The 25,867-nt window shown below is 40.5% G+C and overlaps 1 protein-coding gene across 1 annotated transcript in view; it reads left to right on the plus strand.

Annotated features, from left to right (window-relative positions):
• TPK1 (thiamin pyrophosphokinase 1) overlaps positions 1-25,867 on the plus strand; it is a gene marked incomplete at both ends in the record, with an annotated part of 307,976 nt that overhangs the window by 125,506 nt on the left and 156,603 nt on the right. Inside the window, one exon of the mRNA XM_080338654.1 lies at positions 20,112-20,184. Within this exon, the coding sequence (XP_080194780.1) occupies positions 20,112-20,184 (73 nt within the window). The remainder of the gene's footprint in view (positions 1-20,111; positions 20,185-25,867) is intronic.

Below are 25,867 nucleotides of genomic sequence, written 5' to 3' on the forward strand. Positions count from 1 at the left end.
AAGGGCTGAATGTAATTTTAGGACTGAATACATGTAACTACTCTTACATTTATTTATTACATTTATTGCTACTCCTAGAAGCATAAGCTGTACAGAAATATCTTGCCTACCTGTCCCAAGTAATTAAGCAGAATGATGTCCGATTGTGTGGCAGAAGGTGAAAATGACAAGGTAGATTGAATCCAAAGTTACAGAGTGCCTTAAAATAGATGGAGATGCATGAAGGTCCACTGGGGTTGTCTTATGATGCTTCTCTGCCTGTGTGGAATGTTCTGTACAAGTAAGTCTAGAGTCTATCTGCAAACTGGTTTTGGTGTCTCTGCAGAACTTTGGATTAATATCAGCGCATCATTCAGCTCTGGCCCATTAGCCCAACTAAGAGTGTTCACTAGGGCAGTAGGATGGTTTCTGATACCAGAGTGAGCTTGTTCTGTATGATGTAGACAGTGCCTTTACTGGCAATTATTTTCCATCTCACTTAGCTTTTTGTAAGCACTTGTGTGCATACAAGCACCTCAAGAACAGATTAGCACTGCAAAGATAGGCCTAGAAAAGTGAACTTTAGAGAGATGAGGGAAGAGAGCAGTGGATGAAGGGCTAGATGACAGTTTCAGAATGCCACCAAAATATCTGTCTGGTATGAGACAGTCGGATCGTGAACACATTCAGAATAAACATACCTCTGTCTTGCAGTAATTCTTTTTAGCTCAAATAGGTACATACGCACGGAGTGTATAAAGAAAGTAATGAAATGGATTAAGAAAGAGCTGCATTCAGGTAAAAAGCTCACAGCTTTTACTGGGTTTGGATGGGTGTTCTGCTTTATTCCTCCGAGTGGCAATGAGTATTGAACTGAATTGACTGCAAAACGAAAAAAAGGTCAAGCAAATAATACTTGAGAATGAATACAGCTCACCATAGTTGAAATTTATTTTTTATTCTAGAGTGAGAAAAAACAAAGGAAAACTGAGCAGAGACTGTCTCTGTGGGCACACTACATGGAGATCCTGCTAGAAATTAGGTTTTAGTTTTGTTTAGGATTTTGAAATACATTTGATGAGTGAGGGGAAACTAAGATTCCATGCTACTTTGGCAGAGCTTTTAATACAGGTTTTTGGTGGCATGGTTTATGGGGGGAGTTGTTTGCTTGTTGGGTTTTGTGTGTGTTTTTTTGTTTTTTGGGGGGTTTTTGTGTGTTTTTGGTTAGTTGGTTGCTCTTTTTTTCGGGTTTTGTTTGGTTGGTTTTTTTAGTGTTACTTTTTTTCCTTTAATATCACAACACAGAAATAGATAAGGCTGGTGCTTGTCAAGTAGGGACTCAGATCACCTTTTTCTACAGATTCAGGATCTTCTGTTGACTTAATTGGGAAGGGATTAAGCTCTATGTGTGTAAGCAATTACACCCTCTCCATACATTGCCCGTAATTCTTGCAGTGTAATTAGTGCTTTACATGATGCATCACTTCTCCATGGTGATTACAAGCAGGGAAACTACCACAGCTGGATCTAATGTTTTCAGCAACCTGGTACCTTTACAACAGCCTGTGAAATGGATGCAGCAAGAGCGAGATTCTTACTGCTACTTTGTCAGTAACCAGGTCCTCCAGAGGCAGGGACATAATCCATTTTTATCCCTGCTGCTTAAAAAAACAAAAACAAACAAACAAAACACACACAAAAACCAACCAACCAAGCAAAAAAGAACCCTTTTAGCTGTGTAAATATTGTTTGAGCATCTATTACTCTGATTTCATATTTGAAGCCAGCGTTGGCAATAGTTGGAAATTGCTACTGCGTATTGTACTTGGAATTACTTTGTGGTGCCCCCACAGTGATCAAAATATTTAAAATAGTCTTTGGAAGTGGTAACACCAGGAATGAAATTCATTCTATAGCAATAAACAGTTCTTGGACTAATAACTCTTGAGGGATACCCCACCTACACATGCTGCTTGACTCTCAAACTCCCTGGCTTTCCCTGGTTGTTAAGAAACTCCAGCTGCAATATGTTTCTTCTTTCTTTTGAAATTGAGCTGAGTGGCTCATTCAAAGTATCCACATCATGTGGCTAATGGGAATGTGTAGATAAGATGTTTGGGATCGTGTGCATGTGCATGCAATTTGCTCTATATTTCCTTCAGTGCGTCTTTAAGTATTTTTATTGCTGTGTAAAAGGTGTCTGGCATGTAAAAAAGAGTAGAAGCAGTAAATAATCATATAGCTGTTCCCTTTCACTTATTCATTATAAGCATTATGGTTAAAGAAGAGTGACTAAATGTGGAGTAAGCTAATAGGATGACAGTGAAGATGACTGATAAGGATCAGTGGGTTAGAAAAGGAATATTTTTAGAGTGGCTGATGTACAAAATAATGACACGGTGGGTAGCATTGGCAGTGGATAAAAGGCTGTGCCTTTGTGTGTCCTCTGTCGTCTTCCTCAATATAAAAGAGAGACTGGTGTTCAGGTGTAGCTCATAATATTTAGTATAAGAGTAGTACGATTTTTAGGTTGGCTTTTTTTTTTTTTTTAAGCATGTGAATGGGTAGTATGGTGATCTTTTTTATTATTATTTTTTTTTTTCCTGCAGTTGCTGTGTGTTATAAATTCAATGGCATTGTTCGGAGTGCTGGTCATCCAGCTGTGGGCCAAAGCATTGAGAGTGGTGCCTGTGGTTGTCATCTCCTCTGTGCAAAAGTGGAGTTACTCTGCGAGGGCTGGCAATCATATGGTCTTTATGCACTGATGTAACAGAACTTTTAATATCTCCATTTCTTTGTCACCGGATTTTGCTTTGGTGTTTAGAAGAGCTAAACAGGTTAGGGGACAGTTGGCCCTGGTACAATCTCGAAAAAGCAAAAATTGAAAGGGAGGAAGAAATTCAGGGTACAAGGGAAAGGACGGGAAGAGAGTGAAAGTGTTTTTGATAATTGTCAGGAAATATAGATGAGACAATCTTAGCCTGTGTCCAGGCCTTAGCTTATTGAACTATTGTGCTTGTACAATCAAGAGGCTTGCATAGGCACAATAGGGCAAGTTGGTATACTGTTTCTTATAAAACTTGCTTAGAAACTGCCTATATAGAACTTGCTTAGCATATTTAACTAAATTTGCTGTAGTCTTAGGCCGCAAACTATGAACTAACACCTAGCTATGTCAAACTTTTTACCAAGTTAAGCAAAGGAAGGCCCCCAGAGTTGGTTCAAGGCAGAAAACAAGGGAGACACTGATGATCCCGATCCCTATCCCTAGGGATAAGAAAAGGAACCGCAGATCTAGAGACAAGACATAGCAGAATGTGAGAACTTAGTGATGTTTTTGCTCTTGCCAAGGAGACCAAGGACTCTTTCAACATTCCAGCAGGTACAAATAGCATCTGACAGGACAGCACCTGGATTGATCTCCAGGCTTGTCAGTGAAACACAACCAACCACCCACAGAGATAAGGAACAGCCCGCTTGACAAAAATGAAAGGATCCAATGAAGAACAGGGAGACCCCAGACCCTGATTTTACAATTGACCCAAATTGGCGTGCGAGGGGTGAGAAATTTAGATTGTAAGGATATAATTACTGAGGGATTTATTTGTTTGGGGTCCCTCTCCAGGGCACCTGACTCGAGTTGCTCTATACTGCTATACCTTTCAAATTAATTACTTAAGAAGCATTTCTGGAATTCAGGCATGTGACTCTGCTTCAGGAAACCCAGGGCGAGGAAACTTCCTTCACAATAATGAAGCTGAAAATGATAAATGTCTCTGGTATAAACTAAGCTAATAACTCCAGTGGAGCAACTGTTATTCTGTCACATGAAATAAAGGAAGTCTCTATAGAAGTAAAGATAAAAAATATTATTTGCCTCTGGAAGTTCTGGCAGTATCTGTGGGAGGATTGCTGTTTTCTAATTTTATAAGTTGCAGAAGTTGTGTTAAATGCCAATGACAGATCAGATTAGAATTGTGTGCTTTAAGGTATTTTGAGTGGTGAAAGACTGTCCCAAAAATACAACTGAAAAACGAGTCATTAAATAATTCAGTGCCTTTTGTTCTTGTTGTTGTTAATACATCATCTGTGAGGTTTGACAATAAATACTTTTAATTAAGAAAGTGACAGACGTGAGCGCCAGTATCTCTTCTTTCTGATGCTTTTAATTTTAGGAAAACAGAAAGCTGTGCATAAGGCGAACTTTGGGGCAGTTTTGTACAGGAGGGAATTGAGTGAGGAGCATGCATGAATTGATGGGGGTGTTAGCTCTCAGAGGGAACTATCAAGATGATGAAGAATCTATTTGAAGAGTTAACATTGCTAGCAAGTGAGTTACTGAACCCGTGCCCACTCTGCAGGCATCCGCTCTGATTAGCACCAAAGGGCCAACATTGATCTGTCGTTCGAAGCTTTGCAGCATAGCAATGAAAGTGGCTGCATGGACTGTGGATCTGCCTCTCATCTTGTGAAAAGGTTACTGCTCTCTGATTTCCTTTTAGAGTCCCAGCATTTCAAATTAAACAGCAATTTCTGACAAAGACAGGAGCTGGAACTGTGCTACACTGTCCTTGGACTTGTTGGGCACTTAAGCTTTTGTTGGCTTAAACAAATAGGAATTACATGGGTATATCCCTCCTTGTTTCCTTATTCCCTCTTCTCTGCCCCACAGTGAAAGGAATAGGGAAGAGCATCCATGATCATGTTTACTGTAATGAGCCCGTCCTCTGGGGAGACTCTTGTGGCATCTTTTAACGTTAATCTAGTATTGATTTGTGATTTTAATTTGTATGCTCTAGCTCTTGTTCATTAAGTGACCACATGCAGAGTTCTCATATTTCACGTGGTTCCCATAAAATTTTGTGCGTTTCATTAAATCTTAGCATTAAAGGAAATGCTTCCTGGCAGAGCAATATTCTGACAGCACGTTGCAAGTGTGCAGAAGGGTCCCAAGGTCACAAACTCCTTTCAGAGGTTAATTAAGTCTGAAAGAGAGGTATTCTGTTGCAATTAAATAGTAATGAATGAGAGGCCAGGAATATTTGGTGTATAATGCAGTACCACGAGGCAAAGCCAAAATCATCAGCAAATTTATTATTTTATTTCGTATTCTATTAAAAAATACCCTTGGGTGTCAGTGTAATTTTTATTCTCCAACTTGCCTGTGACAGAAGGGGGATTAAGTGGTCAGTGCTGTCATGCATATATGTGATCATTATATACCTCGGGAATGGTTTTGAGAACTCTGATAGCATTCCTGACATGCTGAAGAAGACTTTCATCAGAAGGGTGATGCCTTCCCCATTCTGCAGGATCTCATTTTTAATCAGAGTGGCAAGTGCTTTCTTTGTCACGTTCACACTGGAAAAGCTGTGGCAAAGAAGTTATGACTTCTTTCAGTAGCGCCAGCAGAAATACAATCATGTTCATGACCCTGTTTAAGAGCTCATCAAAATTTCCTTTTTAATTCTTGTGCTTCTGGGGTTTAATATTTCAGCATGTCAAGTGTATTAGGCAGGATTTTGGCACAGGGCCACAGATAAGTTGTCGATCCAAATGTAGAATTTTCTTTAATTTTTTTTCTTTAACCATCGTTCTAAATCATTTGATTCAGATGTTCATGCACTGGCTTAGTCCACTCTTTTATTTCTGAAGAGTGTATTATTTTAGTGACTGAACATATTATGGGAATCTAGAGGACAAAAGTGTAGGTTACTGGTAGGCTGTAGTTTTAATTCCTTCTGTATTTTAAAAGTAATTTTAACTGCTGCATTTGTAAACTCTTTTTCCCACCTTGTGAAACAAAGGTTTGGGGAAGACTGTTTGTACCTACTCTTTCTTGGGCTAGACGAAGCACAGGAATGAATCTACGAATGTGCATTTTGTAAAATTCTGCAAAAGTTGCAAATCCGTCTACCTTACATCAGCCTTTCCATGTTCTGACGTCAGGAGGAGTACAACTGAAAAGAGATCGCTCTTTGATTGCACAGCCTGGCCCCTGGAAAAGCTGCATCGGTCATTGATGCTGCAGCCTGCCCTTCTTGGGTCTTGGACCCAGCCGTGTTCCCAGGGCTCTGGGAGGGGGAATTTATCTTCACCACCTCCCTCTCTGTCATGGACCTAGGTAAGGGAGGTGATGTTTTACAAAGTTATGGAGCCACATTGTCAAAAACACTGGTGATGTGGTCCCAAAAACTGCTGCAGTGTGAAGTGCACCAGCCATTGCTACTTAAAGAGAGTAGGTGTGCCTCACCTAGAGCACATGGAGCTGAGTTAGAAGGTGGGAATGGTCCAACATCTTTGCGCCTTTTGCATCAGCATGTAAGTACCAATTCCCATTTGTTACTAGCTGGCTGGCTGTTACTGGCTGTTGCAGGCTTGTTTTGCATCTGAGCTTAACCAGGCATTTAACAGCCTAGGATTTAGGTAATGGTTTTGCTTAAAATGAGATAGAGTTCTCTGTTAAACTTCAGGACGACTTACCATTTCTCTCTATGGACAATTACAAAAGTAACTTCAGTGAGAGTTTCTCTGTTGTGTCAGTAAAACATGGGTCTCTTACCTCATTATTGGGCAGCTGAGTTTACACATTTTTCAAAAACTTACCAGTCTGTGAATTGATCGCCTTCTGGTATTAAAACATGTGGAAAAAATTATCTAGTACTGAATTTTTTACTAGAGGTATGGGACACACTGTCATCCAGAGCCTTACTCTTCTATTAAATGACATCTCTAATGACAGTTACGTTATATCCTGTCACCTGTAGTGATCTTTGGGCTACTCTTAGGGGATCTTGGTACACACTAATTCAGAGTGTCTGATTTTTAACTCATCAGTGTCCAGTTATTTCCAAAGCAGATATATTTAATGCTGCACCTGCTCAGAGTTCTCCTCTCCCTTCTCATAGCATAAATGGCTGCAGACGGCAGCAGGGATATCAAACCTCCTAATGTCTTCCCTGAGGAACTACTACTATCACTATATATAAGGGGAATAGCTTTTAATAAGAGCTCATGACTGCATTTCTATTATTTATAGGTGAATCTGTGAATTAAGATCTGTTTCTGGTTCTATAAAAAAAGTTAATTGCTATGTTGAAATTTAATAAAAGATTAAATGAAGGTGGTAGTGATAATAAATAGAATTTAAGGTAGCAGTTAAGACTTTTATAAATATTTTTTTAATCACAGTAAATTGTGAGGTTGATATGGGGTTTATTGTTAAAAAGTTCTTATCATAAGCAGGGCATCAACAGCATCAAAGTTTAGAAAAAAAGGTTTCTTTCAGCTGCTCTAGTTGATAGAACAGAGTCCAAGATGGAGGCTCTTTGGACTATGCACTACTTACCCAGAATGAGGTATTTTCCATCTAAGGGCGTTTTTAATATAGACAAGAAGGGGGAAAGGAGAAGGGGAGTGAGAATAGAGAACTCTATAATATCATGTGTACATTTCTAATGCTCGGTTGTGCGTGCAGTTTTCTCTCTGACTGCCATTTGTGAATGAGCATTAATCAGTACATTTAGCTGCCTGGAGTTGATACTGTCAGGGAAGTAGTTATCTAAATGCTATCACTGTGCTTTAAGTACTATATTGGGAAGTGTCACTAAACTAAATGCTGTAGCTACAAACTGAAGGGCTGGCTCAGGTTCTCTTCAAACCTCTCCTCCGTAGTACAGTTTCCTTGCTTTTGATGAAACATTAATGACGACAGCCGGCTCTACACTTTCTAAGGAACAGACAGGAAGAATTTGGTAGATAAGTCCCAGCCACAGTCTGGGCATTAAATAAAAGTGTTAATAGCAGTAGTAGCACATAACTACTTGCTTTACTGAAAACACACTGTAGTACCCGAGTCTGACTAATGGATTGGGGGAGGTGGACACACACACATTTTTTTCTTGAATACAGTTAAAAATGTTCTATCTGAAGCTGGTATTATCCAGGAAAGAAGCACAGCAACCACTGGTATTGTAACTACCAGTCTCTGAGCTATTTTAAAGCTAGCTCAGATTTATATACACTTGTCAATGTAGCCTTGGAGACCCTTCGCAGTGCCCTTTTGATTCCTCTTGGTCGTGCTGACACTTTTTTTGTTTGGTTGATTATTTCTTTTAGCAAAGATTATTTGGAAAATTGCTCGGTTTCAAATGTAGTACAATATAAAAAATTAATTACCACACAATCACAGAATGTTAGGGATTGGAAGGAACCTCGAAAGATCATCTAGTCCCATCCCCCTGCCGGAGCAGGGGTTACCTAGATGAGGTTACACAGGAATGTGTCCAGGCGGGTTTTGAATGTCTCCAGAGAAGGAGACTCCACAACCTCCCTGGGCAGCCTGTTCCAGTGCTCTGGCACCCTCACTGAGAAGTTTCTTCTCATATTTAAGTGGAACCTCTTGTATTCCAGTTTGTACCCATTACCCCTTGTCCTACCATTGGTTGTCACTGAGAAGAGCCTGGCTCTTGTGACACTCACCCTTTATATATTTGTAAACATTAATAAGGTCATTAATAAGGTGTAATTTTATGTCACCTTCTGATCTGCAAAGCCTGAATTTGCTTCTGGACACAAATTTGTGTGGAACTCCGTGTGGGTTCTGACTCAGCAGCTGTGCTGCAGGTAGTGGTGCTGGTTTCAGATGGATATGATGGAGAGCTTCCCTCTCCCCAGGGAGGGTTGCTGCTTGTCCTGTGTGCTGAGCAAGGCTGTACTTGTGCGGGTTTGAAGGATTTGGACTTAGTGGGGATTTTAGCATGTGGGTGCACATTCATGGTGCTTGTTAGTGATTTCCATAATTAAGACCTTGCAGTGGCAGTTGTTTTCTAATGTTACCTGAAGGAAGCATTATTTTTAGACCTTGACCTCTTGCAGAAATTTGTTGCCTTTGATATGTTTGCTGTTAGTTCTTTCTCAATAGTTAGGACTGCTAAGTCTGTACCAGAGGTAAAAACCAGGGCAGACTCCCATGAATGTTATGGTAGCTGTTTTATATTGTGCTTAGGATCACAATTTTTTTGTAACATTAGTTTTAATAAGTTGTGGGTGAAATATTGGTAGGTCTACACAGGTATGAGAGATGTGTGGGAAGAGACGACCTGCTTCCTGGTTTTAATATTTAGCAGCTGTGGGCTAAATTATGAAATAATTAATATAAACTAGATGTCAGCTTCTGAAAGTTATCTTGGCTTGATTAGCTGCTGGTGAGTTACTTCAGCATTAGACAGTAGCTGAATATGGGAAAAGATTATACTTTCTGAGTGTCTGTCTGACAGCTGGTGCTTTCAGGGGCTGAAGTAAGCTCTGAGAAATGAGAAGGATTTGTCACAATGCTTTGGCCAGAAACAAATTCAGGTTTTTTCCTCCTAAAGAGCAACTCCCAGCCTTTACACTGTATACCATGGCTGTATGATTGCTCTCCTCTTTTCAGATAGGCCATCCATGGAAGTGCTGGGAGCTCCCCTGTGGTGGTGATGACTTGTAAAACACCATTTTCTCCAGGATGGGCTGGAAGCTGCTCTGGCTTCCAGGAGGAGGAATTTGACTACAACAATGCAAAAGAAAGACGTTAACAACAAGATCAGCACGTTTTCTTTCACGCAGGAGTGACAGTCTTTGAGAAAGCAGACAGCTGGTGTAGTGGTCAGGGTGGTGCTACCACAGGTCTCATCACGTATTTTTAGATTTCATTATGTGTATGTTTATTCTCTTAAGGAACAGCAGAAAGAAACAAAGGTTTAGGTGTAGCGCATCACTGTCAACCAAACGTAATTTTGTCCACCCATTGTCTATTAAGGTGCAGAGCACAAATATGAACTTACCTGGTTTTTTTTAGCAGCTTAAACATATTACAGGAAAAGAAAAACCACACACACAGAGCCAGAAATAGCTTATTTTTCCTTAGATGAACATGTTCCCTCAATCACTTGGTCTTTATTCCTTAAAAAACACGGAACAAATAAAACTTGATGGAAAAACTGTTTCAAACAAGTATATCAGATTGTGATCAGAAAGTTTATTTATACAGGAGAATTGCAGCTTTATTTTATTTCTTAATTTCATCCATTTGTCATATAACTATAAAATAAGTTTTTATTTTTTAGTTAAAGGTTTATCAAAGGCATTTCAATTGGAGCTATACTCACCAAAATGGTAGTCAGAAATACTTCTAATCTTACTTGGAGAGAACTGCTTTTATGTATTCATAACTGTACGCCTACTGACTTTGATAACTAAAATATCTGTACTGGTACTTTAATTCTGTAGAAGTGGTGATACCATCAGGAGAGTAAGACAAGTGTTATAGTGAGTAGGATGTCTCTGCCAGCTGCAGAAGCCTTACCCAGATGTTGTGCACCAGCCCACTGGTATATTAAACGTTTTTCCCTCAGTTCCTTTAATAGCTCTTGAGGCCAACATTTCACCTTTGCGATTAGTACTACCCTTAAAAGAATTTCTATAAACTTTGCAATATGTTGTTGTCTAAAACACGAGCTTGAGAAAATGAAATAGGGTTGTACATTGTACAGATACATTGTGTAGAAATGGGAGAATACGGGAGTTAATTTGATGAAAGTGAGGTTGCTTTTGGGGAAAGGTTACTAAGCATCAGATACAGCCCAGCTCTCATTTTGTATGCGCATTTACCTTCTACTATCTCTCTAATTAATGCTGCTGTGCTGGGCAAGATGTTCAGGTACCTTTTGAAATGCTAATGCTCTGGTGGAATATCCTGGTTCTCTGTCAGCTCTGGAGAAGCTGCAGCAGAGGTCAGCAGCAAAAGGTTTTATAAAACTTCTGCCTCCTAGTGACTTAGCAAATTTCAGGCATAGAGAGACAACCGATTTCAAACAGCTGTCTGCTGCTGTGTGTTTTTTCTCCATTCCTTGCCGTGTGGGCTCACACTCCCTGAAAAGGTGAAGTGCTATGTTTTGTTCCTCTGTGTAGTGCATGGGCTTTCAGGATCCTCAGTGCATTGTTTCTCTGAAAAATGTTATGTACCTTATCAGCACAAGGGCTCAAAACCTGAAGAAATTTTACTAATTTACTAATTTTACTAGTAGATTTAAGGTACTCAAGCAGATCTTCACAAAAAGAAGAAAAAAAAAAAAAGTCAGAAGTTTGTTCAGCAGCTGCTTTACAGGCAATTAGAGCCCAGGACAAAAGTCATTTTCATTAACCATACAGGAGTCAACTTTGCCTTTCAGTAGCTGTGTTGTCATCAGATGTTCTGGTTTCACAGAATCACAGAAGGTTAGGGATTGGAAGGGACCTCGAAAGATCATCTAGTCCAATCCCCCTGCCAGAGCAGGAACACCCAGATGAGGTTACACAGGAAGGCATCCGGGCAGCTCTTGAATGTCTCCAGAGTAGGAGGCTCCACAACCTCCCTGGGCAGCCTGTTCCAGTGCTCTGGCACCCTCACCCTGAAGAAGTTTCTTCTCAAATTTAAGTGGAACCTTTTGTGTTCCAGTTTGTACCCATTACCCCTTGTCCTATCATTGGTTATCACTGAGAAGAGCCTGGCTCCATCCTTGTGACACTCACCCTTTATATATCTGTAAACATTAATGAGATCACCCCTCAGTCTCCTCTTCTCCAAGCTAAAGAGACCCAGCTCCCTCAGCCTTTCCTCATAAGGGAGATGCTCCACTCCCTTTTGTTGCCCTGCGCTGGACTTTCTCCACCAGTTCCCTGTCCTTCTTGAACTGAGGGGTCCAGAACTGGTTTCCTCCTTAAGACTTTGTGTCTTCTGAGTCGGTGTTTTTAATAGATTTTTGTGTGGCAATTCACTTTTCATGTCTGGTCTTAAGTGTCAAGATGTCTCTTTTCTAGCCATGAAACAGAAAATGAATCTCTAAAATGCTGTGTACATGGAAACAGGAAAAGAAAACACAGGCCCAAATAGGAGAAACATAATTAAGACTTGATAAAAACCTGTAGATTTCTTCTTGCCTGCTTGGAACAGGCTGCTCAATAAAGGGATAAATCTCTTGTCATTGCACTCATGAGTCATTGTATAGAAAGGGCTCTAAAGGATTTCTGCAGCACACTACTTACTGCGCTTTCAAGCCCTGAAGAAGCAAAGGGCTTCTTCAAATTCATCCTCTCCTTGCAGAGGTCTTCTTCCCTGTTTTTGGAAGTAAGTAAACAGGTGCTAAACTCAGGGCAGGTACTTAAGGTACTTAGGCGAGGGTAAGTAAATTATGGAAGCAAAGAATTCTGTTGAATGTCTTTCACATGCAACCACTTACTGTTTGATTGTGCTTGACTTTTAAGTACTTTTACTGGCATGAAAGTTCACAGAAAGGACACGTAGAGTTAAAATACTAGTCATCAAAAGTGACTTCTAAAATTGTATAATGAGTTTTCAAGCCACACTGTGGGGTTGTTAGTAACTATCTAATTAGGAGGAAAAAATATAGTCTGTATGTTTATAGCTCTTCTGGGAAAGAAGAGAAATTGTTTATCTTGTTTTGGACGTTTGTTCTCACCTTGGAGCAGCAAAATTGAACTTTGTTGGCACTCCGTGAAGAAGCCCTGAGCCAGCTCTGGCTTCTAGTGCTGCCTTTTTGAGACCAGTATCTGAATCTTAGTTCGTGCATTTTGTGACTGCTTCAATCTAAGTTTACCAGGTTTTAGATCGCATCCCTTTGATTCCTCACATGCAGTCTAAAATGTTAATGGTGAATAGTTTACCTTTCTCTAATGTAATGGCTGGGTTTGCTCAATTTTTAGGGCAAATTCTGCCATCCGTTGCTTTGACATGAAAAGAGGGAAAACAGTTTTAGGTATCTCGTCAGCCTCTTTTCTTCTTAGTTATTCAGGTACCCTTACATGTAGGAAGAACTCCTGGTTACTTTGCTCATGTTCTCTGCCCTTTTCTTTGGGCTCATGTCCTAGAAGACTAGAGATTGGCAGTTATGCTTTCTCAGCTCTTGTCCTGTGTGTGGTGGGTAATTGCCTGAACACAGGAGGGCGTTAAGCATCATGGAAAACAAGCGAGCAGTTCTTCTTAAATCTTGGAGCATCATTTTATTTTGCGCTGTATTGATTGTAACTGGAGAACAGTTTCAAATACTGGCAATTAAAAAGAAAAATGCAACAGTTGTAGCTATCATTAATGCTTTTCTTTGTCACTGAGGGATAAGGTTTTGAGGCAGGGCGTTAACTGCATGATTTTTGTTAATGATAATGGGAGCAAGTTGGCTGTCCGCTGCAGATGATGTCCCCCTGATGTGTGCTTTGCATAGCAGTTTGAGCAGAGGGTAATATGTTCTACAATTTATTTCAGATATTTTTTTATTATTTGCAAGGTGACACAGCATACCAGGCAAGCATAAATGAATGCATTATTGCCCTCATATCTTCACTTTTATATTTTTCTTTAAATCATAGCATTTGGAAATAAAAGAAGGGGAACAAGGGGAAAAGAGGCTGTTCTCCAAGGTTGCCAAATACTACCAGGTATTTTTAACTGCAGAGCTTCCTGACTGTAATCCACAGATTTGGTAGCAGTCAATGGAAAGAATTCTGTCAGAGTTGCATGAAACTGCAGTCTGTTTATGGCCTGATGTATGCATATACTTGCTTTCTTTGTTAAGCTGGGCTCTGAAGTACTGTTATTGTGTCCCACCTCCCCTCTCCTCAAACCTCTTTTTTAAAAAAATCTTGATAAATCTCATCTGGATTTATTGTAATGTACAAAAGGCTATTTGGGAATTATACCCTTTGTAGGCAATTGCATAATGAACATTAGGGTTTGTTACGGTCTTGGAAGAAGGAATGGGCGACTGGGTTTGGTTTGGTTTGGTTTGTTTTTTTTCCTTCTGAATTCTTACAGCAACTAGCACAACATTGTTGTCAGTGCTACCCAGATACAAATATTAAATAGTGATATGGGAGACTTTGGGCTGATATAACAGTGATGTGAACTATGGAGTCAGAAAAAGTAAGCTAGCTGACTTCAGGAGAGTTTTGATTGGGAAGTAGCGGATGGAAGAGGTAAGGACTGTGCTTTAGCTGTTTTTTAAAAACCTGATGAAAACCGTAAGTGATGGAATCCTTATTGTGATCTGTTCAAGATGAACCAGAACAAAATGCATTTTTGTGGTCACTTTGGAGTTTTTAAACTGTGTTGGTGTTTACTGTTTGGCTTCTGAGCTTCAGGTGTGAGCGTTACTTGTGGTAACCTTGCATGTGATACCAGGAAGGTGGTCATAGATTGAATAGACACAAACTCTGAATCTGTCTCGCAATCTGACATTTCTCCTTTCCTTAGGAACTCACCTCTGTACAGCTAGGTGGGGCATCTAAATATGCTGCTTTGAGACAAAATATAAATGACATCTACTTGTGCTGTACCTGTCTCTGGAAGTTAAAAAGACACTTTGATCTTCACAGCACCTAACAGTATACTTTTGACAGATTAAACAGACTTAATGCCTCTATGATGAGAACAGCCTTTGCTTACCTTTCTAGTCAAGACCAACAGTCAGAAGGGCAAGTTGAAAGTGCATCTTAACAGGCAGCAAATGTAGATTTGGGGGCATTAATATTTGTTTGTTGGGGTTTTTTTGGTTAAACTGTGATTTTAATTTTCATCCTGAAGTAATGCTAGTGTGCCTTATCTTCGATATATCCAACTACTAGATGCTTAGGAGAGTCAAATCTGACTTTAGTGACTTCATGTTAAATCTTCAGCCTTTTATAAGGTACCAAGGTTTGAAATCTATTTTTAATAGTGAAAAAAAAAAGCATGGGGAACCCACTCTGTCCCCCTCAAATGATACAGCTGGGACATGTACAGCTTGTCTGCTTGGGATTGTTTTCTGTGCTGTAACTCAAGGAAGCAAGGAGTAATGCAGATACTGCCTTTAAACGTTCCTGTCTCTGATGTTAACATTTGTTTAAAAAAGGTTAATTGCAGACAATTATGTGCTAAAGGAGCTATATCACAAAAAAGTCAATAGGACTAGGAAACTGTAACTTTGAATTAATGATAGAACTGAACGGTTATGCCAGAGCAATTTATTTAAGGAGGCATGTTATGGAAGTTTCTTTGCCCTAGGTATCCTGAAGCAGAGTCTCAGGCACGAATTTCAGAAATTCCCCTTGAATAAATCATTTATTTGTAAGGTGCAAAGTAGAGAGCAACTCAAACTGTGTGCCTCAGGAAGAGGGACTCTGAGCAAGGAAAACCGGGCAATTATAGCTTTACAAGATTCACACCCCTTGCCACGTCAGTTCAGACCAACTGTAAAATTAGGGTCTGAGGTCTCCCTGTTCTTCATTAGATGAATTTTTGCTAGGTGGGCTGTTTCTTATCTCTGCAGGTGTCAATCATGGTGCTGTCCCTTAGCTGCTATTTTGCACCTGCACCTTGGAAGAAAAATAGCTAAAACATTAGTAAATTCTCATGTTCTACTGTTTCTCATCTTCTTTAGACATGCAGTTTTGTTCCTTTGCTTTATCTCTAGGGATGCAGCTCCTGCTGAGGGTCCAAAGCTCCCTTATCTTCTAGTTTGAACCAATTCTGGGGAACTTCTTTACTTAACTGGGCAGAGAGTTCAAAAGTTCACGACTTGTGTCCTAAGCAAATTTCGTGAATTATGCTAAGTAAGTTCCATATAAACAGTTTATTTAAAGTTCTCTAAGAAGCAGTATATCAAATAGTTCAATAAGCTAGGTCAGTCTGTATTTCCTAACAAGGCAGCACAGGTTTTTATCATAAAGGGCTGAAGTGTGATGTGTTGGTTTGATCTTTTTTTTCTTTTTCATAACTATATAAAAAGGCATATCTACCACTCCACACTAAATTCTTAAAGTCAGTGAATAAAGAACCAGGTATTCTTACATTTTAAATGTAATGTGATGTTCATTGGTACTGAATATTTAAAAATAAAACTGCTTCTTGGTTTAACCTGTGTCCATTAGATGGGTTTCTTGAAGGAAAAAGGCACAATTGTGCTTACTTAACATGTGAACCTCGGAGTTTAAATAGCTTCTATTTATCTTGTAATCTGTGTCTATGGTAAGAGTCAATTACTGTTTTATGGTACTGGTGACTATAATTTCATCAGTGTATCTTAAAACTATGGCAAACTTGCTGGAATCTTTTTTCCTGCTCTCCAGCCCAGCATCCTGGGAGTTTGTAAAACTGTTCAGTCAACATTCAGCTTTTATCCAATTTGTATAAATTCCCTAGCTGGGATCCATCTCAAAGCTTCCGAGAAATCATGCTGGTTTTTTTCTTGATAAGCTATCTAAACCTTTAAAGGTTTCATATTGAAACTCTGTGATTTTTTTTTTTAAGTTATATCCATGAAACACAAGCAGTCTGCTATGGAATAGAAGGCTTCAAGTCCCTATCTGAAAGCAATTCTGGCCCTCCTGACTCCACACACATATGGATACCATATGGCTCTAAAATACCTTGAAGAGAACAAAAAAACCCAAAACAACTCCAACAAAAAAAGCAACAACCCAAACCAAACAAAAAACCCCCTCAAACCCCCCAAAAAGTAAAGAGAATGAGAAGAGAAAGAAAAACTCTGGTTGGCCCAAAGCCTCTGAGATTTTTTTGGTTGCTCGGTGCCTGGTGTTATGCTGTTTGATGGCTCTAGAATAGGCTTGGTAGACTAGGATGATCTCACATTCGTGTTATACTTTTTAGTACCATTAGGATTATAGAGTTGGCTCCTTATAAACGTCAGTGTAAAGTAGCAGAGAACCATGCCAGCTGAGCTGGTCATGACCTTATATGCATAGTGATAATTAATAGCTAATGAGACTGATAAAACATGGTTCTGAATTGCAGAAGACTGGATCATCTGGACCGTTTAGAAGTTAAAATTTTAAATTACTTTGAAAAGGAATTAAAGACATCTTTTACCATCATGGGCAAAAAGATAACCTCCTTCACTAAAGGATATGTGCCATATACGTCACTGAAATATATGCCATCTTCAATAAAGTTATGCTACATAATAAGAATTATTAATGAATTTGAAGGCAGAGGGCAGGAAAGCATGGGTTAGACTAATATAATACCTGATTTTAATACATACTTTAAGCAAGGGCTGCTGTTTTAAATTTTATGGAGGGGCCTATCTTGTTATTTTTTTTCTGACATAATTTCTTCTACTCATGTAGTAGTAAGCTTGGTATGTAATCAAGCTGTTCTGCTGGACAGAGACTGTTCTCCCGGACTAGTCTGTAGTCAGGAGTAAATACAAAACTATACCAAAGGAAACAAGTGAAAATCTATTATTACATTCTTAATTTAATTTGGGTTTTTGTTGTTGTGGTTTTTGTTTTTTGTTTTTTTTTTTTTCCATATGTATCTCTCTCAACTATTTCCCCTTTTTCTATATCAACTAGTGGTAATCTTCTCTGAGGTTCATCTGGATGTTCCTGCTCCGGCGGGGGGATTGGACTAGATGATCTTTTGAGGTCCCCTCCAATCCCTGACATTCTGTGGTTCCGTGTGTAGTCTAGGACAACTCTTCTTTGCTTATGTTGATTGGAGAAGAGCTTTGGCTCAATTCTGTTCACCCGAACCAGGCCATTCATTCCACAGAACTCAAAGGGACCAAGTCAAATGCAGATTTTGACTCTTGACTGAACATTGGTTTGCTTTTGTTGGTTTGCATAGTCATTGAGTACAAAGAGCAGCCGTCTTCTGAAAATACAACATTTTATGATGTTTGTGAGGCAGACAGTGCAAGTTGAGGTTTACTCATGAGGGATATTTTTTTAATTCATCAGGAGTGACTTTCTGAATTGTCCTTGTTTCTTGTGTTTTAAAAAGGGAAGGAGAAGAGAAGAAGAAAGAATTCTCTTTGTGTTCATTACTGTGAGGCTTTGAATTTTGAAAATTTGAAGTTCCCAGCCACAATTCCGTATTCTCTGTTAGTCATTTCTGGCTTTGTGGTGGCTACAAGTGAACTATTTAGAGAAGATGTTTTGAAAATGAATGCAGTGCTTCCAGGCAGATGAGACTTGTTCAGGCAGTGGAGCCAGAAGCCTCGGCAGAGCATGTGGGAGGTGCAACTGAGATTCTTGTTTCTGTTGCTTGTAAAAATTCAGACAGAACTTCAGCTACCTTTTGTCATGGAAATGGTTTTACTGAGAAGATATCTTTTTGGCTAATTCTGCTCCCAATTATGCTTCTTGCAGCACTTGAGATAAATGGTCGATTATTTAAAAGCACTGCAGTCTGTAGTTACTGTAGAGAAAAAAAATTACAAAGGCACTTTTGGATTTATGTACTGTGTTTCAGTAAGATAAACAACCTTAAGACATCAGCTTTTTCATCAGAGTGGATGTGTGTGTCACACCACGTTGACTTTCGGTGACAACTGGCTGTTGTTCTTCCTGCCAAACCTGCTGGGACACCTCCAGGGCTTGCAGCCGGGGGCACTGCTGTAACGCCTGGAGTGAGTTCACTTTTAATGGCTTCGTTTCAATCAGGAAGATGTGAAGGGAATATAACAAATTGAAAGAGAATACCTGTAGTTTTTTTTAGGCTTGTTGCGTTCAGTAAATACTGAATTGGAAAACTTGTGGAAAGGTAAAAAGGCAACAATTTAAAATTTAAGTTTTGAAAATGTGGGAATTTTTGTACGTCAGTCTCACAGTGAAGGAGCAAATCTAATTTTCTGTTTAGTTTTTGCTGGTTTTGAACTATATTGATTTGGGCATATAAACCAGACTACTGACGTATTTGCGTTTCTTCTAGTTTTTTCTGTGTCCTCAATAAAACCTGATGCAGGAGGGACTGCCTTCTCCCCCGCCACAAGTGTAGGAGCATCAATTTTGGACAGATTTTTAGAACATATTCTTTTATAAAAGCCTTAGTAATAGCAGAGAGCAGTGAATTTTAAATGCATCTCTTTTGAAATCTTTGAACAGAACCAGAACGTAAGATTTTTATAAGTTTTACTGATGTGGGGAATGTGTAGACCCTGCAGCATTCTTCTATAAAATCATGTGGAAGAAAAATATATCCCAATATGCTTTGCCTAATTTTTTGTAATTCAGCTTGAGCTGTAAACTAATTTGCTGATTAACTCTCATAGTCTTGGTGAAGTATAGTAACCTTGGAGAAGAGGAGCTATGTTATTTAATTTGTTAGAAAACACTAAAAATGCAGATTTAATTTCAAAATTCAGTTCAGCTTTATCTGTTGAAACAGTGACAACACTTTCCCTTGTCTTCTTAGCTGCTACTTAAAACCCCACGAATTGTGCAAGGTGGCAAGTTTTATTTCTGTGTGCTTGGCTGTTTTGTTTGTTTGGATTTGTTGTTGGTGTTGGGTTTTTTTGTTGTTTCAAAATTATTCTTAAGCTGTATTTTCTGCAGCACAGTTAAGTTTCATCACAAATTGTATGAGAATTTATACAGTGAATATTTTGAAGAATTCTGCAATTAAAAAACAACAAGAAGCAAGTTGAGATAAATATCACAACATTACAACTTCTAAGTGCTTTGCAGCAGTATTACTGTACAAATGATGGCTGGAATGTGAAATCAAGTTCATACACATTTTGTATATCGAAGATATGACTTGAAAATCTCTGAGCACTTGGCTTCCATATTTTGGAGGGAGTATTTTCAATACTCAAGGGGAAGAGAAGAAATGTCATGACATCAGTAACAAGGCAAATACAAATCTTTGGAACATTTGTGGCATACCGGCTCTCCGAGAAGCATTGTAACCTTTTGACAAACGATACCCTCTGAGGCTTGATGTGCAGCACTCAGATATGCTTTTTTTTCAAATACTTTGCTGACTGAATGATAGATTTGAAAGATATTTGAGAGCTGTCATTCCAGAATAATGCAGATACAAGTCTTGCCTTACTGACCTGAGGAGATGTCTAAGCATCTAAGTGATGTGTAGCTTCCTTAGCAAAGAAGGGACACAGGATTTACCAGTTTTATGGTTCATCTGTTACCCTCTTTGGTATTACCTAATATCAACTCTTGTTTTAATGTGCTTTTAACTAACTCCTATTCCCTTGGGAGATTAATGCTCGTACCCCATAGCACTCTTCAGAAAATAAATATTAAATGTAGTAAGATGGATTAATTTTTCATTTCACTGCTCATTGCTTTCCTTTCAGCTTCTTGCCTGATTACATCAGTGGTGATTTTGATTCCATTCAGCCTGAAGTCAAGGAGTACTACAAGGTCAAGGTAAATTAAATCTCTTTGATGAGTTTGTGTGTTAGAGCATTGTAGGATCCAACCCATTAGTGGCCCCGTTGGTCATTAAGTAATTCTGGCTGCATTGGTTTCTTTAAGGCTTCAGTTGTGAAGCACCTTAGAAGCTTAGATGTTGTGCTCTGCCTGGCACCATGCTGATGTTTAAAGTAAACACAGGAGGTGTGGTACTACCTGAGTCCTGCCTGCGGTGCAGTTTCATAGCACCAGCTAAAGAAATAGCTCATATGTTGCTGAGATTATAGCAACTAGAAACAAGGATAAAACTTCCTGAGAAATCTGTGACTTCTTTTTGCTCAATGAAATATTAAGCAATAAAGATTAACCTCCTGTGATTCCAACATGGATGGCACCTACAGACTTTCTAGAGTCAATTTCTCAGTGTGATTTTTGCATCATACAACTTTACCATTTTTAGTGGGAAGCTGCAGATGGAGACATCTGTCACTTTTGTCACCCACTGAAGCACTGAATTATGCTCTGACTACTTCTAGTTCACTAGTGGAGTGTCGTCTTTAATGGGTTTTTGGATAAATTCCTGCGTATGTTGATTTATTCCCGGTGTAGCCACCGCATTTCCAGTAAACAGCATAAATGTGAACTCACATTTCTTAGGTCTTAGGGCTCCAAGTTCTGCGTTTAGCTGACTATTTGGTATTTAACGCTTCACCTGCCTGCCTGTGTAAGCTTTTTGTGCTGAGTGCAGTGCTTTACCCCTACATCTTGGACAGCAGATTTCTGCAAATTCAGAGTTTGCCTCAGTGTGCCAGATTGCCTTTTGCAGCAGGCTGTACTTGCAAAAGCAGTAAGTGTTTGACCCTTGTGAGCTAGAGGACTTAGAGCTCTGTGATATGTCTGCTGCTAATTAAACGTGTGAGGCTGGCATTGCCTAAAATCTTCCCTGATGGACTTGGGATCAAATGGTTAGAACAAAAGGTTTCATAATGTGAGGGGAGTTTTGGAGGGGTGTGTAGCACTGGGCTTTAGTCCCTCTCTGAGCATTGTGTGGGGTTTTTTCCATGTTCTGCCTTCTTGTTTAAAAGGGAGAAACGTGTGATGGCTGTCCATCTTGGGAGAACAGCTCAAGAAAAATGTTCAAGAACCTTTAGGTTACATTTTGGGAAGTGAAAATAAAATAAAATGCACTGGATTAATGCTGTTCCTTGCAGACTGGAAATTAGTGATCTGTCAGCAAATGGGGATATTGCAAAACACACTGCTCTATTTGGCAGGGCCATTCACAGTATCACAGTATGTTTGGGATTGGAAGGGACCTCAAAAGATCATCTAGTCCAATCCCCCTGCTGGAGCAGGAATGCCTGGGTGAGGTCGCACAGGAACATGTCCAGGCGGGTTTTGAATGTCTCCAGAGAAGGAGACTCCACAACCCCCCTGGGCAGCCTGTTCCAGTGCTCTGGCACCCTCACCCTGAAGAAGTTTTTTCTCAAATTTAAGTAGAACCTCTTGTGTTCCAGCTTGATCCCATTACCCCTTGTCCTATCATTGTCTGCCACCGAGAAGATCCTGGCTCCATCCTCATGGCACTCACCCTTTATATATTTATAAACACTAATAAGGTCACCCCTCAGTTTCCTCTTCTCCAAACTAAAGGGACCCAGCTCCCTCAGCCTTTCCTCATAAGGGAGGTGCTCCACTCCCTTAATCATCTTTGTTGCCCTATGCTGGACCCTCTCCAGCAGTTCCCTGTCCTTCTTGAACTGAGGGGCCCAGAACTGGACACAATATTCCAGATGGGGTCTCACCAGGGCAGAGTAGAGGGGAAGGAGAACCTCTCTCGATCTACTAACCACCCCCCTTCTAATACACCCCAGGATGCCATTGGCCTTCCTGGCCACAAGGGCACAGTGCTGGCTCATGGTCATCCTGTTGTCCACCAGGATCCTCAGGTCCCTTTCCCCTACACTGCTCTCTAATAAGTAATTTCCCAATCTATACTGGAACCTGGGGTTGTTCCTGCCCAGATGCAGGACTCTACACTTTTCCTTGTTAAATTTCATTAGGTTATTCCCTGCCCAACTCTCCAGCCTGTCCAGGTCTCGCTGGATGGCAGCACAACCTCTGGCGTGTCAGCCACTCCTCCCAGCTTAGTGTCATCAGCAAACTTGCTGATAGTACACTCTATTCCCTCGTCTAAATCGTTAATGAATATATTGAATAATACTGGCCCCAGTACTGACCCCTGAGGCACTCCATTAGATACTGGCCTCCAACTAGGCTCCGCACCATTGGCTACCACTTTCTGGCTTCTCTCCTTAAGCCAGTTTGCAACCCACCTCACTACTCTATTGTCTAGACCACACCTCCTCAACTTAGTAACCAGGATGCTGTGGGAGACTGTGTCAAAGGCTTTACTGAAGTCAAGGTAGACCACATCCACTGCTCTGCCATCATCCATCCACCTTGTTACGTTCTCATAAAAGGCTATGAGGTTGGTCAAGCATGACTTCCCCTTGGTAAAGCCATGCTGACTGCCCCTAATAACCCTCTTATCCTTGATATGCCTTGAGATGGCACCAAGGATAAGCTGTTCCATTACTTTCCCAGGGACAGAGGTGAGGCTGACCGGTCTATAATTACCCAGGTCCTCCTTCTTGCCCTTTTTGAAGACTGGAGTGACATTTGCTTTCCTCCAATCCTTGGGCACCTCTCCCATTTCCCAAGACTTGGCAAAGATGATGGAGAGCGGTCCAGCAATGACTTCAGCCAGCTCCCTCAGCACCCGCAGATGCATCTCATCTGGACCCATGGATTTATGGATGTCCAGACTATTTAAATGCTCCCTAACCCAGTCCTCATCAACTAAAGCAAACTCCTCCATTGACCTGGCTTCATCTGGGGTCTCAGGGGTACAGGGCTCCCCAGGACAGCCTCCGGCAGAGTAGACAGAGACAAAGAAGGCATTCAGTAATTCTGCCTTCTCTGTATCTTCCGCCACCAGGGCACCCACCCCATTCATCAGTGGGCCTACATTGCCTCTGGTATTAGTTGGTGCCGGGCGCAGTGGTGTGCACCTGTTGTCCCAGCTGTGTAGGGAGGCAGAGTCTGTCAGATCGCTTGAGCCCAGGGTTCGAGTCCTGCAGAGCGGCGCTGAGGCTGCTGGAGCTGTGTTCGGTGTTAAGCCCTGGAGGGGTGGGGCCAGGGGCACCAGTAGACTAATTGACATTGGTGTTAACACTTATATAAACTGCATGTTGGTAGGTAGGTAGGTGAGTCCTACCAAAGATTGCAGGTTAAGGATTGTTCATCAGGGAGAGTGGAGATGGAAGATGTAGGAGGGGGAAGAATACAGTAGGATCTGGAAAGGGGTAAGTTGAGCTAAACTGACTCTACACTTTTCCTTGGGGATTACTTTTCTGGCCATGACATCCCTTTTATCAGCTCTCCTGTAGCTGACTGTTGATGTGCAGTTTACATCTCTATGAGCTTGTAGTGAACCATTCTGCTTCATACAGAGTTGATATACCCATGCAAGTGCTGGCTTGATAGGCTGTAAAAGAAGCGATATTTCATCAGGATTGTAAAGGTGTAATGAAGAACATAATCTAGCCTACAGAATCCTTGTCTGGGTCCTCATACATGACTGAGGAAAACACAGTTTGACTTCAGAATTTTAAGTTTGGGTGTACATAGTAGGAAAAATATTTTTTTTCATTTTTAAATTAAACTTCCATAGTAAAAAAATTAGAATGGTAAATATGGGTGGGTATCTAAGAAGTTCTTGAGCAAAAAATAAAATAAAACACATATTTTGGAGAAAGGTGTGTGTTTCTTTTCTGGTAAAGTATCTTGTCTGGTAAAGAACCCTCTGTAGTCCAGTCAATTTCCAGAGTCACTGTCATTTTGGAAATGTTTTATGTGCTGATGATCCAGAATAGGTTAGGGCTAGTCAAAACAAGCTGTGAGGGAATCACAGAATGTTAGGGATTGGAAGGGACCTCAAAAGATCATCTAGTCCAATCCCCCTGCCAGAGCAGGAACATCCAGATGAGGTTACACAGGAAGGCGTCCAGGTGGATGTTGAATATCTCCAGAGAAGGAGACTCCACAACCTCCCTGGGCAGCCTGTTCCAGTGCTCTGTCACCCTCACTGTGAAGAAGTTTCTTCTCATATTTAAGTGGAACTTCCTGTGTTCCAGTTTGCACCCATTACCCCTTGTCCTGTCATTGGTTGTCACTGAGAAGAGCCTGGCTCCATCCTACTGGCACTCATCCTTTATATATTTATAAACATTAATGTAGGAATTTATAAACATTAATGAAGGAGCTTCAGGTGAGTAGATGGACGTGGTGCCATTGCCTTCAGGGAAGGACAGTGTCACGTTGTGAGTCAGGGTTGCTTCCCATGCTGTCCTTCCTCCCTCACCAAAGCGCTCCCTCACCCGCATGCGGACAACAGCCAACAATGGGGTAAGTCATTATCATTAGATAACGTTACCCTATTGTTTCAAGCATTCTATTTTACCAACTGTTGAAGATTAGGAGTGGCAAAATGAAGGCATTGTTGTAGCAAAGCTTGCACTGGTGTGTTGTTGACATTTTCAGTGAGCAAGTGGATGAGAATCCAGAGAAATCCTACCTTCTAAGTAACTGGTCAGTATTCCCCTGTACAAAATAAAGCCCTCTTGCATGCAAGCTTTTAAATTCATTGTCAGTTACTTTCACAATAGCATGTTCCTTCAGCCTTCCCCTTCCCCAGTCTTGCTTCCAAATGTCACCCTTGCTTGAATGAAAAGCCTGAGCCATTCTCACACAGAATTACATGAAAGCACATGCATTCGTCATGTGATATTGCTCCAGTTACTACCAAGAATGTAGTTCATTAACTGGGCTCTTCTGAAATTCAGCATGTTACCTTCTGACAATAAAATATTTATTTTTCCTTTGCAATGCATGTCTAGGTAAGCATTAGGGCTTCAGCAACAAATAACAAGAATATTCTATCGGCATTCTTGTTGTTTCTGCTCCCGTTTACTGCCAAGGCACCTTTCCCATTCCACTGAGCACTGGACTGTCCTGCCTCAGTTTTCCCCGTCACATGAACCTGTCTTAAGCTGCTGCCAGACCAGGCTTGGTAATGACTTACACTGTAGCTATAGCTTTCACTTCTTCCGAATTCAGACTTTCTATGTAGAATATTTTATATTGTAGTGTAGATTTTCATCTCTTGGTGCCCCTCACTTTTTTCCATATATACCTAATGCAACTTACTCACGAATGTTAGACAAAGGCAAGGTGACACTTTTTGAAGGCACTGACTGACTTGTGTTAACTTGAGAGCTCTGCTCTCTGGCTGTGACATTGCTGTGACCTGCAAGGAAGTGGGGGTGTGTGGGGCTGTCTATTCTTTTGTACATGTATAACCAAGTAATTCGTCATGGCCAGCAGAAAGGAGGAGCTATCATATGCATGCAGTGAATATGAAGGAAAGAGAAACCCGTGACAAGTGCTAAGAGGTATTAACTCCCTCTCTGCACTCACACCTGCCTTTACGTATGATGTACAAGGAAAAGTCATGCCAGCTTTTCTGTTGCTTAAGTTTTATTTAATTGCTGTAGATTCATGTGCCAGGTGAAGGGTAAGTGGTGCTGAAGGAGCTGGAGGATCCTTTGGTATTTTAGTTGCAATGATTTAATTT

The sequence above is a fragment of the Nesoenas mayeri genome (assembly GCF_963082525.1).
Source record: "Nesoenas mayeri genome assembly, chromosome: 2".
Taxonomy (NCBI): Eukaryota; Metazoa; Chordata; class Aves; order Columbiformes; family Columbidae; genus Nesoenas; species Nesoenas mayeri.